We start from the raw sequence: 13480 nt of genomic DNA, 5'->3' as shown, positions 1-13480 counted from the left end.
ATACTGCTCCCCCTGGTGGCCAGTCAATGGTCCAGCACTGAGTAATTAGTGCCTTCACCACAGGATTGATGTCCTTAGATTGGACTCCAGGCAGAATAGTTGTTATTCTTAGTCTAGCTGAGAATATACTTCTTAAGGGGTGCCACTAACGGTCCAATTTCTATCGAAAAATTGTTCAAGCGATCAGAAATTCTGGTCGGATTTGTTGTAAATAATCTCAGTTGATGGGTACAATCGATTAAGAACAATTATAAAAATAGTCATCCGACTGGATGTTCATCAAACCAAAATTTGGATTTTCTTGTTGGTTGTGATAGATAGGAAGCAAAGATTGGTTCGCTGATGGTGTAGTGAACGATTTTCCTTCCCAATCAGAATTATCTGATCGCTCGAACAATTTTTTTGCTAGAAATTGGACCGTTAGTGGCCACCTTTAGGGCTGGTTCAGACGGACGTCTGCGTGGCGCCACGTTTGGGGGCGTTGCGGCGGCTGCGCGGTCAGGCTTCAGTAGCCTTCGCGTCGTGTTCCGATGCAGTGGTGTTTTTTCTTTCCCTAGGGGGACATTAGCTGTCGCGGTTGGCCGCCTCCTGGAAGCTACATGTTGCTTCCAGGGGCAGCTCGCACGCTAGCGAAAATCGGGACCCGAACGCCGCGATCGTGTAAACGCGAGAAAAAGCTCGGTGTAAACGCTCCCATTCACTTGAATGGGAGCGTTTACCGCGACGTTCCGAACGCTTGCGGTAAACGCTCCGCAAGCGTCCGTCTGAACCAGCCCTTACCAATGTCTTGGCACTGGTCACATGACCAGCCACTAGGTGTTTTTACAGCAATAGATTTGTTTATGAGCGAATGTGTTGCCATCACTCTATTTCTCTCTTTCCAGGTTTACAAAGAAGATCTACCTCAGCTCAAGCAGCAAAATAAAGAGAAGCAAAATCCCTTTCCTTCCCTCAAGCGGGAAAAAGCCCCTGAAGAAAGCCTGAAATTAAAGTTTGTCCATGGGTATGTTTCTGTTATGTGTGCAAATCCCATTATTATTTAGTATTTACATACCACCAACATTTTCCTCATAGCGCTGACATTTTCCACAGCGCTGTACAGAGTATAAAGTACAGAGTTGCTATATGGGAGGAGCTTGTACTACACTGCTAAGGTGCTGGAACTTGCTAGGCAGTGTATGAGAGAACTTGGGTTCTGCAACCCACAAGTACTAATAGCCACCTGATAAATCTGGCTATGACAGCTCTGCATTGTATATTTGGCACGAGCGCTCAACGTGTTTCCCACAGCAGTTTGTTTTTGTGGTTTAATTGCTCATGGTGCTAAAAACTATCACCTCCACCATCCAACACCTAGCATAACAGCCTCCCTTGGTACAAAATTCTATTCCTGTTCCAGTTGTGTTTACAGTCACATAGTATCATCACCACACCCAGATTTATACTTTTCTCACCCTATGCCCCATTCATGAGCAGCAGCCCCCTGCCCCCTTCCTCGCATACAACGTTCGTGTGCAGCAGCTCTTGTCTTTTGTGTATAGCTCCCTCGGTCAGCAACTCCTCTCATCCATGTGCTGCTTCCTATTTGCAGCCTTCTCTTCCACATGCAGCAACCCTTCTTCCATGTGCAGCCTGTCCTTTGGTAACCAGCCACCCAATGCCTGGGCCTTTGAGGCCTTTCTTCATATTCATAATTCAAAAAGTGTGGCAGTGGCAGAAAATATTTTTCTTTCAGGTAGGGCGTACACTCCCAAATAATTACAAGGAATAACTATTAATTATGGAAATCGTATCAAAATTTATTGTTCCAAAACATATTTCTGTGTGTAGGGATCAATTTAAAAAACACATGGGATGGCCACCCCGTCACGCTACAACCACCTCAATCACCATTCACCTCCGCATACACACGCCGGCATCTAGAACTAATTGACGTGAGTATCAATGCACTCCAGCAAAATGGGCAGAAGCTTGGATATTAGTGTTGCAATTGCCATGCAGCAAGCAGTTCACCATAGGAGAGCAGTATAGCACAGAGCATAGCAGAGAGATAAGGAACAACAGTCCAGCAGTTCATGCCAAAGTAGCGGTTTCACTGGTGGATAACATTGTGTGTTGTATAGGATGGCTTACGTATCACAAATGCAAACTTTTAAATCAGCTTGATCTCACCCAGTATCTGCCAACCGCAGCTGCATGGATTCCTTATCACCATCACATCATTCCTTCACAGGACGTTTTCAGCAGAGATAGTTCATCTCACCATGCTTCTGGGTGGGGGGCGAGATGCTGGTCCAGGTCTGTCCGTGCACTAGGCTGTCCCACAATGGCCACAATGCATGTCCTGCATATGTCTCCTGCATGTACTGGAAGTTCCCCAGAGGTCTCCTTGGCCTGCTCCCTGTGCAATGTAGCAAGCGGTGCAGCTGGGGGAGACCGATGGCAAGGGTCTCAGAGTGGTGCCTGGGTGGAGAGCGGGACGGCGTGGCGTCCCATGCAAGCGGGTAGTTTCCCCTTTCTTCATATTCAGCCCTGATCATCACTCATTTTTTTCTAGGTGTGTATCAAAAAAATGGTTGAGACATAGGGCTTGATTCACCAAGCGGTGCAAAGTGTTTGCACGCTGGTGAAAAGGCCCTTATCACGCCTAAACTCACTTTAGGAATGATAAGAAGAAACTCGCGCGAAGTTACCGCGCGTACGCGCGTAAGTGCGCGCGCAGCACCCGGCGCTTCGCGCGAAGCTCCCATTAAGCCCTATGGGACTTTGCGAACGCGCGTACGCGCGGTAACTTCGCGCGAAGAGCAGGAAAAAGCGGTGATAACTCAGTGGTGAAAAGGTTATCATGCCTAAAGTCTTTTAGGCGTGATAACTGAGTCATCACCGCTTTGTGAATCGAGCCCATAGTCTGATATCTTTGGCAATTGTATGTGCCTCTATGAAACTCCACTCTGACTGCTGGCAGCAGGGCCAGTTCAAGCTCCAATTGGTCCCCAGGGCAAAGTTAACATGGGGCACCCCCTCCCCAGCAAATGAAAGCCCCCAACACTCTGCCTGAGACCTAACACCCCCTGCACCCCCCCCCCCCCCCCCCGACTGCTCCCCGGGGCTCCTGCACCATTTGTGTAAGGATTTCATGTCACTGCTGTATCTGTACTCCCTGTCCTCATACATGCTGCCTGTATCATCTCAGTGGCCCGGCGTAGGATATTACACAAAAGCTTGCACCGCCTCTGAAAAAGATGCAGGCAGCGGGAATGAAAACAGATAGCATGGATGGATCGGCGACTAGTAATCCTTACAGTAATCATGCAGGGGCCCTGGGCAGCAGTTGAGGGGGAGACATAGGAGGGGTCCAGCACCTTGAGGGGTCTGACAGCGCTCAGCGGCCCTGGGGATATTCCCCCCTCAGTTTACAATAAAATTGGGGCTACACTAGCTAAATAACCTTCCCTGATATAGATAAGCAAAATGAAGTGACATGATGAGATAAATGTTTATGTACAGCCCCAATCATGCTTAGTGCTACCCTCTGTTGACCGTCGTTCGCACAGAACAAGACTCAGTCCCTCGCCGATAGATCAGGGCTGAGTTTTGTACAGATGTGTCACTAGCCTACAGGCTAGTGACACATTCTGTTGCTATGGTGGGAGGAGGACGGATGATGATACGGCATAGAGCTGGCGGGGTGAGCAGGAGACCAATTCTTTTGGTAAAGACGATCTGCCAGGTGGATTGCTGCTTGATGAGGCATTAGGGTGAAATGGGGAGAGGGGGGATTGTACACATGCTAGATACTTAGCAGAGGCGGCTCTGAACCGTCCAATGTGTGTACAAGGCTTAACACTCACATATAATTAATTACTTGTTATAAAACTCCTGTGCTGCAGGGAAAATAGCAGGAAGGGTACAGAACAGATAGAATGTTCAATACTTCGACATTTGTCCGTATTTAAACTTGTATCTTTAACCTTTTAAACCAAAATAAGACTATAGGACTCCAGGAAAATCCTATTTAGGATTGGGACTATAAACACCATTGTTTTTCCCATCAGGTATGTTTTTTTTTTTCTCAGTTCAGGTTTGCTTTAAATGCTCTCTTCATTCAGAAATGCTTCCACCCACTCTCTATCAGATTCTGAAAATCTGGGATGAGGTACATAAAAAGAAAGAAGCGGCAGCATGGTATAAATACTCCCCCATAAGGGAGAACAGCCGCTCGGGACAGGAACGCTCACTCTTGGAGGAGCCTCTGCTTGCCAAAATCAAGGAGTTCTTTTCATACATCAGATTATGGACGGAAGTCTGTTTAGGTTGTTTCTCCATCTCGGAATATTCCCAGTAATGTGTTACCAGGATTTCTCTTAAACAAGCCCTCCAAGCAGGTTTTCCCTTCTCATTAATTACACTTATTGATGCAGATATGCTTAATGTTTTGTGAGGTCCAACAGGGTGAAAACAACCTGGGAGGCAGATGTTGGGCAGCTGTCAACTGAAGAGTATGAGGATGTGACTTCTAGTCATTATGTCCCCACATCACCCCGTTCCACTTTTCTATATGCATGTACATTATTACAGAGATGCTACCCTGGAACACCTGGCTACGATTAATGCAGACAGATCAACGTGCTGCTCAAAATGTCGTAATACTTCTTGGGTCTGATGCAGGAGCGTAACTAGAGGGGAGCAGCCCCTGCAATCAGAGTGGGGACAAGAGTTGTGCAGGCCCCCCACTACTAACCTTTCCTTCCTCCGATACAGGGGACTGTCCTTCAGATGAGCTGTTTTTGTGGATACACTTGCTATGGATGTGAAGATCATGGTGGCCACACTTGTTTTTTGACCCTTGTGAGATGAGCCCCAAGGCTGTAAAGGGCACCAAGGGGAGGGAAGGAGTTTGAACATTGGGGGCCCAGTGTTCTCCCTGGGCTCTTTTAGCCAGGTGTTCCACCCAGCTAGTTTTGGAGAGTACCCGGCTGTCATCGGCTCACCTCCTTCTCTGCTGTAAGCAGAGTTATGCAGAGAAGTGATGGCCCTGCATTCTCTTATCTCACCCCACCCAGCTACTTTTTCATGCCACCCGGCTACTTTTTCGTGCCACCCGGCTGGAAGAAAATTCTCGGGAGAACACTGGGCCCCACAAAACTGTGGTTACACCACTGGTCTTCAGCACTTCTTTAGTGCCTTTAGGCCTCTTTCGCACCAAGACGTTGCGTTTTAGGGGACGTTAAGGTCGCATAACGTGCCCCTAACGCAATGCTGGTGTTGAAGTTGGACGTCAGATTGAGCTGCCTTATGAGGCTCTTGGTGCTATCCTGGGAAGTCCGGATCTTTTCATGATTCAGATTACTCGAATCGGATCATTGAAAAGATCCAGATCTTTGAACCAAATCTTTGAATCATTTTACTAGGGAAGCAGGAAGCAGGGGTGCAGCAGAGTGAGAGGTGCAGGAGAATGAGGGCACATTGAGGGTGCTAATGGGGAAGGGAGAGATGCAGCAGGAAGATTGTGCTTGTGCACAGAAGCTGCAGTTCCTGATTCTTCCAGACATCCACTGTGAACCGAATCCTTCATTGTGACGATCCGGATGATTCCACTCACAAAAAAGATCTGGATCAAAGACCTGAACCGTTCATGATCTGGACAACACTACAGTGCAGTGAATATTAATTAGCTATGTGGCTAGGAACAGTAGCACTCTCCCCCTACTGAGCATGTGCAAACAGTCTAACGCAGCTAAAACCAGTATAACGCACAGCATGCTGCACTTTCTTTGAACGTCCAGGGTTACACTGTAACGCAATGTGAACAGCCAATTGATTTTTCATTACTGTGCGGTGGGCTGCGTTACAGGCTGCTCTAACGTGCGCCTGTAACGTCCCACTGTGAAAGCAGCCTCAGTGTCAACTTCATCTGTCAAGATTTTACTGACTTTATTTTGTGTCTTGATTTTCTTACATTAAACTCCCATAAGAAACGTCTTGCATTAATCTAGAACATACTTACTGGGTCCAAACCAATTTTCACTTTTTCTCCTACGTTTTCTCCTAGGAGATAATTTTTCTTCTTCCGTTTAAAATAACTTTTTAGCACTCTGCGTTGAAAAAGTACCGAAAAGTGAATGAAAAATTACTATCAAAATTATTTTATTGCTTGCTGGTGTTTTAAAAGCCATTTTATTTATAAGATGTGAAAATATCACCTAGGAGAAAACTTAGGAGAAAAAGCTTGGATCGAGCCCACTGCATCTAAACCATCTCATTTGGTGTTACGGTCTGAAAGATTCATAACAGCTTTTCAGTTATCTCACATGACTGTCTTTAAAGAGGAACTCCAGTGAAAATAATGTAATAAAAAAGTACTTCATTTTTACAATAATTATGTATAAATGATTTAGTCAGTGTTTGCCCATTGTAAAATCTTTCCTCTCCCTGATTTACATTCTGACATTTATCACATGGCAACATTTTTACTGTTGGCAGGGGATGTCAGTGGAAGGAGATGTTGCTTGCTTTTTTGGCAGTTGGAAACAGCTGTAAACCGCTATTTCCCACAATGCAACGAGGTTCACAGACAGGAAACTGCCAGGACCATGGTCCTCACAGTTTCCTGTGGAAGGTGTTTCACCACAATATTAGCCATACAGCGCCCCCTGATGATCCGTTTGTAAAAAGGAAAAGATTTCTCATGTAAAAGGGGATATCAGCTACTGATTGGGATGAAGTTCAATTCTTGGTTATGGTTTCTCTTTAAGCTGTGCATACACTAGCTGGATGTAATAAATATGTACCTGAAATTGAACATTTATCACCTTGCCGCAATGTCACTCTCAATATTAGATCTGGCCTCACCCTACTCAGGTGAACAAAGGGAATACATTTGGAATGAATTTTGATGCTGACTCTTGTTTTCCGAGTCATTATAAGCATGCTGGAAGTGGATTGGATTCATATGCTGTATGTAGGCCAATAAAGGGTTGACAGGTGAGTATGGGTAGGCCAGGTAAAAAAAGCATCTAAATGTATTAAAAAAAGAACAAGTTCTTACTCTGCAACTAGCTGCAGTTGCACAACCACAAAATAATTAAGCCTTCAGACAAAGGTTCAAAACTAAATTAATAGCAGACAATTATGAAAATATCCTGGCCAGGTTCATTGGATAACACTACAATGTTCTCCATCCTTTGTAAATCAACACCTTTTCTTCAAGTATATGATCTTCTGTCCCGAACCGTTTAGCAAACAAATACTTGAATCCTGGTGAGAAATATCTTCTACACAGAGCAGTATTCTCTCCTGTCGCCAGTCCCACCTTCCTTTGTCCCTCTGACAGTGAGTTCCCCCCCCTTCTGTCAGTTCTTTGTGGCAGTGCTTTCCTGACTCCTGTCCCACCTCTCTCTGTCCCTCTGCTAGTGACTAGTCTCCCCTTCTGTCAGTTCTGTCTGGCAGTGCTTTCCTGTCACCAGTCCCACCTTCCTCTGTCCCTCTGACAGTGACGAGTCCTCTCTTCTGTCATTTCTGTGTGGCAGTGCTTTCCTGTCACCAGTCCCACCTTCCTCTGTCGATTCCTCTCTTCTCTCAGTTCTGTGTGGCAGTGCTTTCCTGTCACCAGTCCAGTCCCACCTTCCTCTGTCCCTCTGTCAGTAACGAGTCCTCTCTTCTGTCAGTTCTGTGTGGCAGTGCTTTCCTGTCGCCAGTCTCACCTTCCTCTGTCAGTGACGAGTCCCCTCTTCTGTCAGTTCTGTGTGGCAGTGCTTTCCTGTCACCAGTCCCACCTTCCTCTGCCCCTCTGTCAGTGATGAGTCCTCTCTTCTGTCAGTTCTATGTGGCAGTGCTTTCCTGTCACCAGTCTCACCTTCCTCTGTACCTCTGTCAGTGACGAGTCCCCTCTTCTGTCAGGTCTGTGTGGCAGTGCTTTCCTGTCACCAGTCCCACCTTCCTCTGTCCCTGTGCCAGTGACGAGTCCCCTCTTCTGTGAGGTCTGTGTGGCAGTGCTTTCCTGTCACCAGTCCCACCTTCCTCTGTACCTCTGTCAGTGACGAGTCCTCTCTTCTGTCAGATCTGTGTGGCAGTGCTTTCCTGTCACCAGTCCCACCTTCCTCTGTCCCTGTGCCAGTGACGAGTCCCCTCTTCTGTCAGGTCTGTGTGGCAGTGCTTTCCTGTCACCAGTCCCACCTTCCTCTGTCCCTGTGCCAGTGACGAGTCCCCTCTTCTGTCAGGTCTGTGTGGCAGTGCTTTCCTGTCACCAGTCCCACCTTCCTCTGTCCCTGTGCCAGTGACGAGTCCCCTCTTCTGTCAGGTCTGTGTGGCAGTGCTTTCCTGTCACCAGTCCCACCTTCCTCTGTCCCTGTGCCAGTGACGAGTCCCCTCTTCTGTCAGGTCTGTGTGGCAGTGCTTTCCTGTCACCAGTCCCACCTTCCTCTGTCCCTGTGCCAGTGACGAGTTTCCTCTTCTGTCAGGTCTGTGTGGCAGTGCTTTCCTAGCTCCTGCCACACACATTTCAGTTTGAATTCACATTACTGTCACACATTCACACTGCAGCTAAGGGCTTTTTTTTTTTTTTTTTCAAATGATCATTGGAACGTCTTTAAACAGCCCATCGTGGATATTATCCCCCTAATCCGCCACCACATCATCCTAATTATCATATCATTTGTGACAGGAGAGACAGAAATAGCATTCAGAAATAAAGGATAAAATATGGATGTCAGAATCAAACATTGGCTTCAGAAATGATGATAGATATTGGAGGCTAGATAAAACTTCTTATGGAAACTTCATTCTTCAAGCTACATGATTACTTGTCATTTTTGATAGGTTTATCCTAGTTCCTCTCTAGTGCTTGATTACTACACAGTTAAACATTTTTAACGTGGATCCCTATGAAAAACTAAACTGAAACGAAAGGGACAAAAGTACAGCTCGCCAAATGGACACCCAATGATCCTCATTTGTGTTCTTCAGTTAGTGCCTGTGTCATTATTATGGTCATTCACTTCACTGCTTCAGCTCACTCAAGTTCCAATGCCTCAATTTGTGTGATAAACCTTGCTTGTGCTACAGTTTTCTAGTGTAAAGTATGTCCTATCTTTCCAGTTCCTTTGTATTATAATCCAGTCTCACCACTCTCAGATCTTTCATAGAATTTTTTGAAAAAAAAACCACAAATAAATATCTGAGCATTTACTTGGGAATCCTTCTTGGTTGGGCACCGAACACCTCGTATTGCTCATATGGTGTATACATTCTCATCCTCTAATGCATTTGTTCTATTAATGTTTGCATTATTTGAATGTGGGTCTTGGTATCTCTTGCAGGTACAGAGGCTATGACTGTAGGAATAACCTGTTCTACACCCAGACAGGAGAGGTGGTGTACCATGTGGCAGCAGTAGCTGTGGTCTATAACCGTGTGCAGCATGCCCAGAGGCTCTACTTAGGCCACGACGATGACATTCTCAGCCTGGCTATTCACCCCGTGAAAGATTATGTAGCCACTGGTCAGGTATGAGGAGACACTGTTTTGCTATATATACTGTATATTCTGGCGTACAAGTCTAATTTTTAACCCAGGAAAATCTTCTAAAAGTCGGGGGTCATCTTATACGCCGGGTGTCATCTTATAGGGCGGGTGCTGAAACTTCCGAGCCGGACTGGAGAATCTGCGGTGCCGCATACGTCTGCGGCCACACCCCCACCATTTGCGGGGACCGTATGAAAGCAGCAAGGGCGGTGCTGTACAAGTACGGTAGAAGGAAATCCACTCACCAGGATTCCTGGAAAAAGTGACTTAGCGCGGTCCAGATGACAAGTTGAGGGGCACCTCCCTTGGAAGGCTTTGTACAACAACCAGACAATGGCTGGTAAGGTACATCCCTTGCCGTGATTGGTTGGTTGTTGTATACTGGGTGCCACATACAGTACAGCATCAGTATCTGTACCTGTTTATACAGTATAGCACCAGTACATACAGTACAGTATACTAATGTCCAACAGTCAAGAGGGGTAGTCTTATAGGGCAAGTATATCCCAAAATGTATATTTTTACTGGAAAAGTTGGGGGTCATCTTATATGCTGGAATATACGGTAATTTACTTTGTATTTTTTGTGTAAATGTGACTTTTAAAGAGCTCTGTTCTATATTTAACTGTACGCTGCTTATGGAGTCTGGATATAAAGCATTATTGCCCAGAGAGATCTGAGGAAACAGAGTGCAAGGACTGGTACCTGCCGTGACCAGATCCAGGAACAAGGTTGCCCAGGCTCACACCTGTCTACAAAAAATAAAAGGCCCAAAAGATCTAACAGTTGCTCATAGAAAATCAGCATACGGAGCCAACTACCCTAGTCTATAATTTCTGAATTTACACTCTGCGTATCATTACATCAGAACTGCTAAATGTGCAAACTGAAGGCCAATGGGTGACCTCAGACATGGCATGTAGAGGACTCCTCAGGGGCGGTACCTACAGGAGGCTTAGGACATTCTGGTGGGATTTAATTTCTCCTTTTTCTAAAAAAGGCACTGTAGTGACTTATAGTAGAATGTAGTAATCCAGGATACCGACTTTTACGTTAAATATCCTGGTTTCAGTAGCAGAAACACTTCTTATATCTATATATTGCTGGATATTGGTATGTAACCCCACCCTCCCAGTGATGTCACAGCCTAAGCTATTTAGATAAGTGGAATTCTCCTCCCAGAGCATTCTGGGAAACCAGGTATTATTTCTAGCTTTGGAATACAGAATAAACAAACATTCCGCAGAGATCCACCTGCCAGTAGTAAAAATATTGGCATCTCTGATAAATTTCACAATGTAAGTTAGGGTGAGGAAGATTTTACAATGGGAATACACAGACTAAAGGATTTAAAAAACAACTCTAACATTGTAGATAAATAAGCAATTTTATGATGTTATTTTTAGTACAGTTCCTCTTTAAGAACACCATGAGGCGGAGTCTTCAGGTTCTGTATAGAATCAAAGTGGCACTGCCTTACCTCCACCCTTCCAAAGCTTGATTAGACACCCCACTGCAGCAGTTGGGCGGAAGAGTTAGGGCTCATTCACACTGAGGGCTTGATTCACGAAGACAAAAAGCATGCCTTATCAAAGTTAACATGCCTTATCAGAGTATCATAGCAAACTTATGCCTGCTAATTGCCAATGACGAGCGCTCCACTCATCCTGCCCTCAGCCCCTGCGGGTTCGTATAGCTTGCTATGCTATTCTGATAAGGTGTGTTAACTTTAATAAGGCGTGTTAACTCTGATAAGGCATGCTATATGTCTTAGTGAATCAAGCCCTATGTGAGTTGCAGTGAGTTTTTCCACATTGCTTATAGTGTGTGTTTTACTTGGTAACACGAAAGTCCACAGACTTTCATTTTGTCATTCACACTACAACAGTGAGTTGCTGTGCAGTACATCTCTACTTGCTGGGAGTTAAAACTCATGGAAATGAGTGGAAACTCACAGGCCCATTCATGAGTTTTTATTTGTGCATTTCATCACACTAACTAGTGTGATGAGCCCAAAACATTTTCCCATTAACACAAATCCTCTCTTGCAACAGCAATTACAACCTGTTTGTGTAGGTCTCCCATGCAGGTCTATTTCGGCAGTTAAGTAGCAAATCCAACTGACTGTCAGAGGCTGCAAGAAGCGTTCATAAATTGTAGTCAACCACCTGTTAAAGGAGTTCTTTCGCGAAAAAAGTAGGCACTTAAAAAATGTGACAGATGACAGGTTTTGGGCCAGTCCATCTTTTTAAGGGGGATTCTCAGGGCTTTCTTTGTTTTCAACAGCATTTCCTGAACAACAGTTGCAAAATCTAACTGACATAATAGTGTGCAAGTGATTAGGGAGGCCGGCTGGTATCTTGCTATTTTGGCAGTTAAACTGTTGTTCAGGAAATGCTGTTGAAAACAAAGAAAGCCCTGAGAACCCCCCTTAAAAAGATGGACTGGCCCAAAACCTGTCATCTGTCACATTTTTTAACTACCTACTTTTTTCGCGAAAGAACCCCTTTAAGTTCATGCAGTCAGGCCCAGTGCACACCGAGAGGTTTTTTGATGCGATCCGCCGGCCGCATCCGCCTTTCAAACCGCTCGGTTAATGTATCTCAATGAAATGATGCACACCAGAGGTTTGAGGATTGTAGCAAACCGCAAACGTGCCTCCTGCTACACGTTTGCGGTTTGCAGAAGCGTTTCTGCCTCAATGTAAAGTATAGGAAAAAAGCAAACCGCTCTGAAAAACGCTACTTCAGAGTGGTTTTCCAGGCATTTTTGTTACAGAAGCTGTTCAGTAACAGCTTTTACTGTAACAATTTGTGTAATCTGCTACACAAAAACGCAGCCAAAACCACTAGGCATGTTTAGAAATCCGCTCTAAACATGCCTAGAAATGCTCTGAAATCTGCTCCCAAAACCGCTAGCATTTTGCAGATCTGCTAGCGGTTTTGGTGTGCACTGGGCCTCACTGAGACTGACAAATACTCTTACAAAAGCTGACACGCCCACTTGTTTGAACACTCCAGTTGGTATATATGAGTGGATGGGTGGTGCTAGATGAAAAGTTGTGTTCAGAAACTGCCACAAAACCATTGCCAGTCTCTGAACTAGGCCTTTTTGACTCAGAAAGTTTTTTTAGAGGCGGGGGATCAGAATGATAGCCAGGCAAGTCATTATTTTTTTTTTAAAGCAAACATGAAGCGAAAATAAAAACGTATGATATAATGCGTTGATGGGCAGTATGAATAATGAATAGAGCATTAGTAGCAAAGAAAAGAGTCTCATATTTGTATTTTCAGTTATATACCTTTTTTTTATAACATTGCGTCATTCTAACATATTTGCAGTTTATAAATCACACTCTGTCTTTTAAGCTTTAACAAAAGCAGAAAAAAACGACCCTTTGAACTTTTCTGCAGTAAAACCTTATCTCAAGTTGTCTGTAACTGTTCCTTGGCTGTTTAAGAAAAAAGGACTGTATTTGAGCCAAGTTGGATGGAAAAACTCAGAGGAGCTCTTTTTCATAGATAACGAAAGTTTTTTTTTAAACTCTTCCTGTACTGGAAACAACATGAGACTCTTTTCTTTGCTACTAATGTTCTATTTCTTAAGGTAGCCATACACTGGTCGATTTGCCATCAGATTCGACCAACAGATAGATCCCTCTCTGATTGAATCTGATCAGAGAGGGATCGTATGGCTGCCTTTACTGCAAACAGATTGTGAATCGATTTCAGCATGAAACCGATCACAATCTGTGGAGCTGCTGCCTGCCCGCCAGCTATACATTACCTTATCTGGCCGGCGCGACTCCCCCGGTCTCCGCTGTCTTCTCCTCCGCGCTGATCTTCGGTCCGGCTGGCTTGCTTCACTGAACTTCCTTTCCAGGGGAAGTTTAAACAGTAGAGGGCGCTCTACTGTTTAAACTTCCTGCCGGGACAGGAAGTTGAGTGAAGCTGGAGCC

At 45.1% G+C, this 13480-nt stretch overlaps 1 protein-coding gene across 2 annotated transcripts in view; it reads left to right on the top strand.

Annotated features, from left to right (window-relative positions):
• The window catches only part of EML6 (EMAP like 6), a 245299-nt gene that overhangs the window by 103869 nt on the left and 127950 nt on the right, over positions 1-13480 (top strand). For both annotated transcript variants that reach the window (XM_068232562.1, XM_068232561.1), the window contains exons 13-14: positions 885-1003; positions 9318-9504. In XM_068232562.1, coding sequence (XP_068088663.1) covers positions 885-1003; positions 9318-9504 — 306 coding nt within the window. The remainder of the gene's footprint in view (positions 1-884; positions 1004-9317; positions 9505-13480) is intronic.

This window comes from Hyperolius riggenbachi, chromosome 4 (genome assembly GCF_040937935.1).
Source record: "Hyperolius riggenbachi isolate aHypRig1 chromosome 4, aHypRig1.pri, whole genome shotgun sequence".
NCBI lineage: Eukaryota > Metazoa > Chordata > Amphibia > Anura > Hyperoliidae > Hyperolius > Hyperolius riggenbachi.
Note: the sequence above shows the minus strand (reverse complement) of the source record. Positions and strands in the feature narration are given on the sequence as shown.